This window comes from Octodon degus, unplaced genomic scaffold, assembly GCF_000260255.1.
Source record: "Octodon degus isolate 3935 unplaced genomic scaffold, OctDeg1.0 scaffold00022, whole genome shotgun sequence".
Classification (NCBI taxonomy): Eukaryota; Metazoa; Chordata; class Mammalia; order Rodentia; family Octodontidae; genus Octodon; species Octodon degus.
In genome coordinates this window covers 22633692-22643364 of record NW_004524598.1, presented here as the reverse complement: position 1 = coordinate 22643364, position 9673 = coordinate 22633692, and the positions used below count along the sequence as shown (strand labels likewise).

At 52.3% G+C, this 9673-nt stretch overlaps 1 protein-coding gene across 1 annotated transcript in view; it reads right to left on the bottom strand.

Moving 5' to 3' along the window:
- Window positions 1-9673, bottom strand: part of Smoc2 (SPARC related modular calcium binding 2) — a 140748-nt gene that overhangs the window by 78094 nt on the left and 52981 nt on the right. Inside the window, exons 2-4 of the mRNA XM_023711939.1 lie at window positions 9352-9523; window positions 3667-3773; window positions 2652-2751 (exon numbers count right to left, since the gene is read on the bottom strand). Coding sequence (XP_023567707.1) covers window positions 2652-2751; window positions 3667-3773; window positions 9352-9523 — 379 coding nt within the window. The remainder of the gene's footprint in view (window positions 1-2651; window positions 2752-3666; window positions 3774-9351; window positions 9524-9673) is intronic.

The window sequence follows — 9673 nt, the reverse complement described above, 5'->3', positions numbered from 1 at the left end:
CCAGCACCCCAGCACCTCAGTATCCCAGCACCCCAGCACCCCAGCACTCCAGCACCTCAGTACCCCAGCACCTCAGTACCCCAGCACCCCAGCACTCTAGTACCTCAGTACCCCAGCACCTCAGTATCCCAGCACCCCAGCACCCCAGCAGCCCAAACACCACAGCACCTCAGCACCTCAGTACCAAAGTTTACCCAGCTTTAACAGCTTCCAGCTGGCTTGAACCATCAGCGGCACATGCGTGACTGTCCCACCTGGCAGCCTATACTTCTGCATGGTGCTGGCCCATCCTGCCAATGGGACAGTCATGCCCATCCCACTGGCAGTTCCAAGCCGCCCAGGAGCGAGACACAGGCACTACAGTCCCACTCGGGTGTGTTAGTGGGTTGCAGCGCTACAACCCCGCTTCTCCGGGTGGTAGCCAGTGCATGTCAGCCCTGCAGTGTACCAGCTGACTGCTCTGTGAAGGGCTGAGGAGGCATCCAGGGGCGCCCTGGTTTGTAGATAACACACGGGCCACTGGGACCCCTGTGTTGCTCATAATGTCATGCAAACTGGCATCTGACAACTGCTTCTCTGCAGTGTTTTAGAGGACAGGACCAATAAGTGGGAAAAGCTGAATTCCATAAGGCGGGCATTGATTAAGAGCACTTGAGGAGTGGGCGTGAAGGGAGGGAGGTGGACTCGGTCCCCCACGATTCCTCCGGAGCTGCCACCTCCTCTGAACATCCCCACAGTTGTACAGCTTCCAGAAGGGTCAGCGCCACACTCGGTCACTCACCTGTTCACAGAACATGGGTGTGGAACACAGCAGGATTACAGACCTGTCCGGTAGCTCTGTGGAAATCCCGGAGCAAGCACGTCAGTGGTGCTGCCCAGAGCCAGGTACAGAAAGGCACCAGCTGTGTGTGTGCGACAGCAGCGCCTACCTCAGGCACACACGACCTGTGTGAGGGCCTGTCCAGCCACATGGCCTTCTAATCGGAGCCAACTTTGCACGTCCCATGCACTGAATGGCAAACACAAAGACAATACTTTCTCCTCTCTAAACCATTTCTTGGACCACGAACAATGCGTGGGAACAGCAAAAATGGAGCATTTCTAAGCAATCAGATGTTATAGACACCAGAGCAGAAAAATGGTGTGAGTGAGCGGGCCGGTGACTCGATTTCCGAAACAGCACTCGTTGGCTGTTACGTGCGGCGGTTCTCTGAGAAGGGCCTTCCAAGCTCTGCCTACCCTTTCGGGCAGCATCCCTAAGACTGCAGGAGTGTGGCTCCTGCTGCTCCTCCTTTGGGGAATTGCAGGCCTCCCCACGAGGCCTCACATCGGACATGGCTGTGGAAGGAAGGAGCCCGTGGCCAGGCCTTTCCCAGAAGGGGCTCACCCCGGGGATGAGGCCAGGAGGACTAACTTCTTTTCCTCTTCCTTGTCCTCCATAAGCTTGGAATAAGAACCATTAAATCTAAATATCAGCTGACTGAACATGTTTTTTCAGCACTTCTTGAAAAGAATTTGGGTGGCAAAAGTGTTTTAAAAAATCGATGCATTTTAATTCCAAAGAACGTACACCACGTGCCTTCTAAGGGAAAACCAGCTGCTTTGGATATCGCGGTTGGTGTCACTGCTAATTACGGGTGCTGTCCTGCTTCTGGGGTCCTCTGAGGTCAGGAGTTCTAACCCAGGCCTGGCTCCCTGGCTGCCCTGCAGGTGTCCAAGTAAGGAACAGAACAGCCCATTAGAAGGGGCCCACCCCCTAAAGAGTCTACGAGTGAACTCTAAATGCACATTTCAATCCTTTATATGAATAACTAGAGACAATGTTTTGTACTTCATTTTGTTATATAATGATGTATCTTGCCAATTTTCATATGTTTAATCTAGGAATTTTGATAATTAGATTATGACATTTCTTCACAGGTCTATAGGTCTCGCCACAAATGACTCAAGCCCAGACTGCAGAGATTGCAGACCATTTTCAAATAAAAAGGATCAGAATCATTTATGGCCCTTTTGGTAGAATATTAATGGAAAAAGACCATTTTATAGATTATTATCCTGCCAGTTTTATTATTTTCAGTACATCACACCCTGTTATGAGTAATAAAATAACATAAATAAACCCTCTGGAAACTGACCTGTGAAGAATAATCTACTTTCTCTTTGAAAAAATATATATACAAACCCAGAAAATTTCGCTTTCTTTGGCCAAAGAAAACACTGGGTTGTTTCCACTGGTGACTACAGTCTTTGTGATTGTTTTAAAAATTAGAGATTCCTGAGTCACCGTAGTCTTCCAGGAGTTGAGCTGGGGTGTCCCCCTTTAGTGAGTTCTCCTCTGCCTCCCGCATAGACATGTGCATACATGTGTGTACGTGTATGTACTTATGTGCGTGTGTATGTTTTGCTCCCTCCTTTTGCTGAGCTCTTCTCTACATTACAAGTGCATATGTGATGCACATGAGTCTTGCTCTTCTTCCTCAGAAAAGACTTCAACACTACTCGCGGCTCTGCCTCCTGATCCTGTCTCATTCCCACATTACTCAGTTTCATTCAATCTGAATTCCCCCGGAATCACGAGCGCACACAGGTCTGATGATGTCCAAAAACAACAAACAAGGCTCCACAGAGCTGCCTCGGACCTGACCTACCCGGGCAGCGGGGCGTCTTGTGGGCCACAGCAGTGCCGCTCACCGGCCTCCCGTTGGGCGTGACGCACCAGCAGTACCCCGTGTAGCTGTGACACTGCACCTGCCAAGAGAGGACATGGGTGAGTCCCCTGACACCAGCATGCCCCTGGCCTCCACAAGGCCACCTGCCCATGTGGCGTCACTTCCCAAGAGGCCTGGACATGGAGGCTCTCTGGAGCCTGGGGGTACCTGAGGGAGACGGTGCTGCCTTTAATCATGGCCCTGAGGAGACAAAGGGGCAAGCTGTGCTGCCAGGGCCTGGCTGACCGCCACTGCCCACCAAGAGCCTGAGCCCTGCGGGAGCCAGCACATTCACTGGTGCCACCCTGGCAGGTCCAGGAGAGGAGACAGGGCTCTAGAGGCCAGCGGGGTACCTGCATGTAGCACCCTCTGGCCTCCCCAAGGATCTCTTGGCCTTCCCAAGGCAACCACAATAGAGGGGCTGCCCCTCGGGTCCCCAGGGCTCTTTCTTCATGTCTTCATCTCTCAAAGGCCATATGACTGTTGCAGGACTGAGGCCCACCTCACTGACCTGAAGGGAATCGCGCTTGTCATTCCTCCCAAAGCACACCAACAGAGCACGTTCGGGGTGACCCCATGAAGAATAACAGCATTGCCGCTCCCCTGCAGGGACACTGCCTTTGACTAACGACTGGACCACAGGCATACCGCAGCCTGGTTTGACCCACATCCAACCCTGATCCAAATGGGCTGGGCGAAACCAGGACTCGTGCTACCCTCACACTATGCCGCTTGGCACAAGCTCCCCACAGTGGAAATTACACCAAAATTAAATTCTCAGCGCCAATCCAGTCGGCATGATCCGCTAAGCCTAGTAAGCGCGCTGCCTGAGCAAGTTCACGGCAGCACCCATTCACACATCCACTTCACTGGGACCTCCCTTCCGCAGCACAGGCCGATTTCGCCTGGGAGGTCCACATCCCCCGGACGCACAGTCCAGGGGCCCCGCAGTCACCTGGCTGTAGGTGCCGTCCTCGTTGCATTCCGGGATGAACACCTGCTGCAGCTCCTTCCGGGCCTGTTCCTGGGTGTACTTCCTCTCGGCCACACACCTGGACACATCTACAGGGAGACCGGGACAGAAAGTCATGCCATGAGGGCCACAGACAAGAAGCAGCCCACGTTGGCAGGTTTCCTCAGCAGAGCTGGCACCTCCTATCTGTGTGCACTCAGAAGAGTGGGAGGCTCCCAGACATGAGTGAGAGGGAGACCGACTCTCAGAGAAGCTCTCCCGGGATCTGTGGGAAGCAAGCAGGGAGGAGGCCACAGCCCTGGGACGTCCAGCAGCTGCCCAGAACTATGCCCAAACGCAGCAGGCCAGGGCCGGGAGTGGAAGTAAATTCGGACCACGTGGAGCTGAGCAGGGAAGCGGTGTGGGGATACCTGGTGTGGAGGAGGGGGCTCATGCCCAGTCAGTCTCAGAGCCAAGAGCACTTAGAGTACAGACCACAACACTTCTGTTTTGTACCTTAGGTGCCTGAAACACTGAAGCACACAGAAAGCTCACACCTCTTCCCACTTCACTTGGAAAACCGGGTAATCGGCAGACCAGAGGGGCTGCTGCCTTTCACAGGATTCCTGCTCTGGCCAGAGGGTCCTGTGTTCAGCTCAGAGCACAGAGCTGTGGGGATGTACCCCACTGTGCAAAGCCAGAAGGTGTCAAGCTCCACGGGAAATCGGGAGTCAGAGATACCCAGAGGGAAGCTGCCCCCCTTCTGTGCGATCGCAGCTGGGCTCACGCCACATGCAACATCCGAGAGTCACAGGTACAGGTACGGGGCTCCCTGAACAGCAAGGGCGCAAAGTGGCGCGGAGGTGCGACCTGGCCCAGGGCTGCGCTCTCGGCCGTCGGGGCTCCACTCCCTGCCCCTCCGCTGCTGCAGCCCAGCTCCTCCAGGAGCAGCCCTCCGATGCTCTGCGTGCTTCACGGTCAGGTGACTGCTGTCCAGGTCTCTGCCTGCTACCTGTGCCCGGTCTTCAGAGGGCAACTTCTTGCTACCCTGCTGGGCCCTCCCCGGGCCCAGATAGGCTGCACCGCTCAGCCTCACTCCTGCCGTTGGCCAGGAGACCCCTAGCCTCACGCAGCTACAGCCCGGGTTATGACCACCCGGGGTCGCCACTTCTGAGTGGCTCGGACCCTGATTCCATCCCGCCTTGGGCGGGCGGGCGGCCAGCACTCAGCAGCGCTCGTGGTTTCCGTGCAGTCTGTGCTCACTTAGAATTCAGAAGCGTGCTGAGCTCACCTCGGGTTTAGTCCACCCTGTGGTTTGAGTGTCTAAAAGGAAAAGTGGTTGGAGCTGCCGTTTGCGAGGTCTCAGCCCGGGGAGAGACAGAGCCAGGAATTAGTCCTCACATTTGAGCTATCACAGATATGCCAAAAGAGCATAAATTTCCCAAACAACTTGTGGGCTCCATTCCTGGCTCAGGCTTCTTTTAAAGACTTCGCATTTGCCACTGAGTAGGACATTCTCAAACCTGCAGCTCATGTGTTCAACAGGATATTAAATTCCAGGTTCACGTCCAGTATATTGCTGACTCGTTATAGGAGAAATGAAAACAGGAGCTTGAAATTACAGGGTCTGTGAATCACCCTTCGGAAAAAGCCTGTCGTTACCTTGCGAGAAACCCAGGTTAGCTCAGGCCACCTCTCTGTCATTTCTTGTTGCAGATATTTAGCGTTACATCGGGCCGAGGGCCTGCTGCTTCCGAGGCTGGGCAAGAGCTGTCAGATGAGACTCCACAGGCAAGACCCTCAGCAGCTCTCCTGGGCTTTGGCTGCCTCTGTAAGTAATTAGGTGCCCAACATATGCACACCCAAGACCAAAGGAATCCAAGTGGCATACCCAATCTCAACACTATTTTTCTAAACCTTTGAGATTTTCAATCACATTTTAAAGAATAGAGTAGAAATGTCCAGCACTCCCTTCTTAAATATTTATAGGTAATACATTATATTGTTATGTTTCTATTCTTTGTGCTTATTTTATTAAATTAAAAATTAAGCAGTTCCCTGTGCTCAGGACCTTTGGGGGATTTTACTCTGGATGCCTTCTTCCTCATGGTTGGCTCTAAATCCTCAAGACACAAACAAGGCGATGCTGACTATGGTACAACAGCGAAGAAGGTAAAAGCTGTCACTCTAACCACGCTGAAGTGTCCACTCGTGGAGTCAGTGTACTCTGAGCAGCACGCCACCACACCCGCGCCATCCACTCACCGCCTCCCGCAGGACATCGGTCACTCTGGAGCAAGCCTCTCATCCAGTGAGGACGACTCCCTCCCACCCCCAACTCCTAGATCTACGTCTCCACTTTGTGAACTTCAGACTGGACAATTTATACCCAGCATCACAGAATAGCCTTTTTGTCTGGCTTCCTTCAAACCGGCAGGATCCTCAGGGCTGGTCTGATCCCTCCCCTTGTTCTAGAGACAAGAGACAGGTGCAGACAATTCACCGAAGAGTGAATTGTCTTCCATCACACCATGGCTCTGGGTCCTCAAGCCGGAAGTGGGCGACGACCCCAGAGGCCAGTGCTCTCTGTGACAGCAATGACCCTGTGAACAGCACTTCTGTGCCCCTGAGGGTTTTCCTGGGGAAGGAGCTAGAGGTCTGTGACAACGGTCCTTTCACACGGGAGGCTGGCAGTGGTCGTGTAGGCACCCTGCCTTAGGGACATTCCTGTGCCAGGAGCTGGCTGGCCTGCAGAGCCCACCCTGGCCACCCCAGCCATATCATCTGCTAAGGGGCAGTGTACAGCCGAGGACAATGACTAGGCCAGGAAGCATGCTACATGTGAAGCCACCCAGATGGGCCCAGTGCAGAGCTCTTGAGATCAGGAACGTCCCAGGAAGTTGCTTTTGCTATGAATGTTGTTTCTAGAAATATGAAAATAGTTCCAAGGTCTCCTGATGTGTAACATTTTTTTCTGGCTCTTTTAGTCAATGCCAGAGGTTTCGTTAAAAAGAAAGACAAGCCCACTGTTTTCAGATCAAAAGAAAAATTATTAATGTGTTTGCTGAGTTCAGAAAACACAAACCCCACAAATTTCTAAGAAAATATGAGAAAAATCCATCAGTTTTAACCACTGCAATTCTCCTCAAGGTCAATGGTTAGATCATAATATGAAATGCATGAAACATTTTAATCCCATTTAATTAAATGTGGACTAAAATATTTTAATTGTTGTTTCCAAACCAGTACATCCAAAAGACACAGGCCCACAGAACTCTCACCCACCAAATATGTGGAAATACCCTCAAAATACTGAAGTCAGCAGCAGTGGCCCCTCGGCTGGGGGAACACAACAGGACGCTGCCAAGTTTAGCACCAGGAATAGGTGGAGTAAGCGAGCAGTCTTGTGTCACATGGAGAGAGGGGGAGGACTCTTAGCCGCTGCCTCTTTAAACGACAAGGAGGCACGTTCCGACCTGGGTCATCTGTAGACTCCGTGGGACTATGCACTTGGGCTGGAGGGTGGGCTTAGTCCAGTTCTTGCTGCCAGCCGAGCCAGGTCCCACCCACAAGTCAGGGTCACCCCTGCAGCCATTCTGCACGAGGGTGGATGGTGGGCGTTAATGCATCAGAGATCTGGAGGGAAGCACCTGTGTATGCAGTCCACAGGAAGGGGTTGACCCCAAAATAAGACCTTCTTCCCTTCATGAGCCAGGACCCCGGCCAACTCGACCCCAGCTTGGGCCTGAAGCCTTTCCCAGGGTGACCCACACAGCCCACGCTGACTCACAGCATACGAAGGCTGTGCACCCCAAATCGACAGCTCCAGAGGTGTGAGATGCCCAGCTGTGTTTGCAGGGCCAAACTTGCCTAACACATTGTCTATAACCCTGCTGCCCTGGGTTAAATGCAACTAGTAACCTGCTGTGTCTCTGGTTTGTTCTTATAATCCCTCTGGTTTAAGCCACACCCACTTCATGGAGTAAAGGTCATGCCTACTTAATTCCTCCCTGTCTTTTTGTAGGGGTCACAGGTTTATGGTCTACCTACAGTGAAGCGAATAGAATTCTAACCAAGGGAATTTGCCAGAGAAACTAGGCTACATGCAAATTTGAATAAAGTAACAAGGAGACTCCCTCAAAGGACAAGAGTCTTTAATTCAAATTTACCCTCCCTGTCCAAAAGGAATGCAACTTTAATCTTGCTGTAACTGGACAGAGATCGGAAGTCCAAGGCCAGGGCATGGAGGTGGACAGGAGAGGCCGATGTGAGCTGTGTTCTCAGAGCCAGGAGGCCCCAGGGTCTTCGCAATTCATGCCTGAACTCCTTCCTCAAAGTCTAGGGCACCCCTTGCCTGCTTCCCACAGTTTCTTACAGCTGCTATTTCTCAGAAGAAGGAAACGGACAACAGGAGCCCACAGCCCCCCTCTGCAGCCCAGGTGACCTGCTTTCCTAGCCCTTGCTCTTGGGACCATCAGATGGGGCTCCAGCTGGGATCTGGGAGAGGCTAGCATGCCTTCGTGTGAGGAGGCTTTCACCAGGGCAGCTCTGCACACAATCACAATCCACCTGCATGCTCCCCTAGACCCTCCAGTGTGGAGCGGTCTTCCTGGGACTCTCCCCAGAGGTTCTACTGCCTGTGCTCCCCTCAGGCCCCGGCCATCCTGCCCCCATTAAATGCTGTGCACCCCGAAAGGTGCTGACTGTGAACAAACCACTGAGGCAGTAGGAAGAGTCTGTGCTCATGGGTAGCCACTGGTCACTAGCAAGGCGATGACACACGACTGCTAGGAAGAATTTTAGGCTCCAATCAGGCATCTGCAGATGCCACGCAGAGTACAGACACAGACATGGGACAGGGTTTGTCACAGAGCAAAGACCAGGCTGCAGGGGTGCTCCAGCTGCATTCCTGTGGGAGGCCCATTCTGTACACCTCGACACTCCTTGGTCGTGTCAACAGGGAGTGCTCTCAGGGGTCAAGAGTGTGCAAAACTGGCTCTTGGCTCTGTGCAAGAATAACCCAGGTCTGTGCAGGGCTGGGGTACACAACACCATGGAAAGAGGAGCCCATGGGACCCCAACCCGGCCAGTCACTGCTGAGCTCTTGGGCTCTGCTAGCAGTTAGTGTGCTCGGCATGTCACTCAGCTAACAGGGTCATTAAGCAAAAAGCTAGCTGAGGCAGAAAACCATCTCAAAGGCAGCTCTAGCCTCTGCGGTGCGCTTCCCAGAGAATAAGGTAAATCTTTTGCAAAGTGATTCTGTTTGTGTTTGAAACACCAGCGTCTTTCACCAAGCCAAACCGCTTGTGTGGGAAGCCTTTCCTTGTGTACTCTAAGCACGAGGGTTACCTCTAAATTTGATGCCTAATTAAAAAAAAAAATAATTGAAAATCCCAAAGGAAGCTTTGCACCAGAAACATCACTGCAAACATCACAGACAATACGAAGACAGAAATGGAAACTGGAAACTGCAGTCAGAAAGACTTTAGGGGACCCTGGAGAAAGTTGGGACATAGGGGCACATGTTTGCTTCACCATGTCACAAAGCACTTTGAGGAATTAAATAATTTCTACATGAATGCTTTGAAATTCATAGTGATTGCTCTTCATCCCGCCATATGAAAATAAGCCAGAAGCGCAGGACTTCTGTCCCACCCATAGTGCACGGATAACCCAGCAGGCACTCACCTTTGCAGTTTCCTCGGTAAGCGATTTCCAAGCGAGGGTCTTTGCACTTGGCCCGCTGGAATTCGCAGCGGGACAGGAAGGTCCTTCCGTCCGATGCGCAGAGAGGCTTTTGAGGAGAGCCCGCACAGTCCAAGCTGCAGTCTCTGTCTTTATCTTGATCGACTCTCAAGAACTTTGGGAACAAAATAAGATAAAGTCAGACAAATTAAAAAAAAAAAATAGCAGAGCAGCAGAAAGCACAAGGAATGCTGCTGCTGAGTGCTCAGCCCTGGCAGAAAGACCATGCTGGTCTTTAAAATGCAAAGGTGCTGTCTCCTGCAAA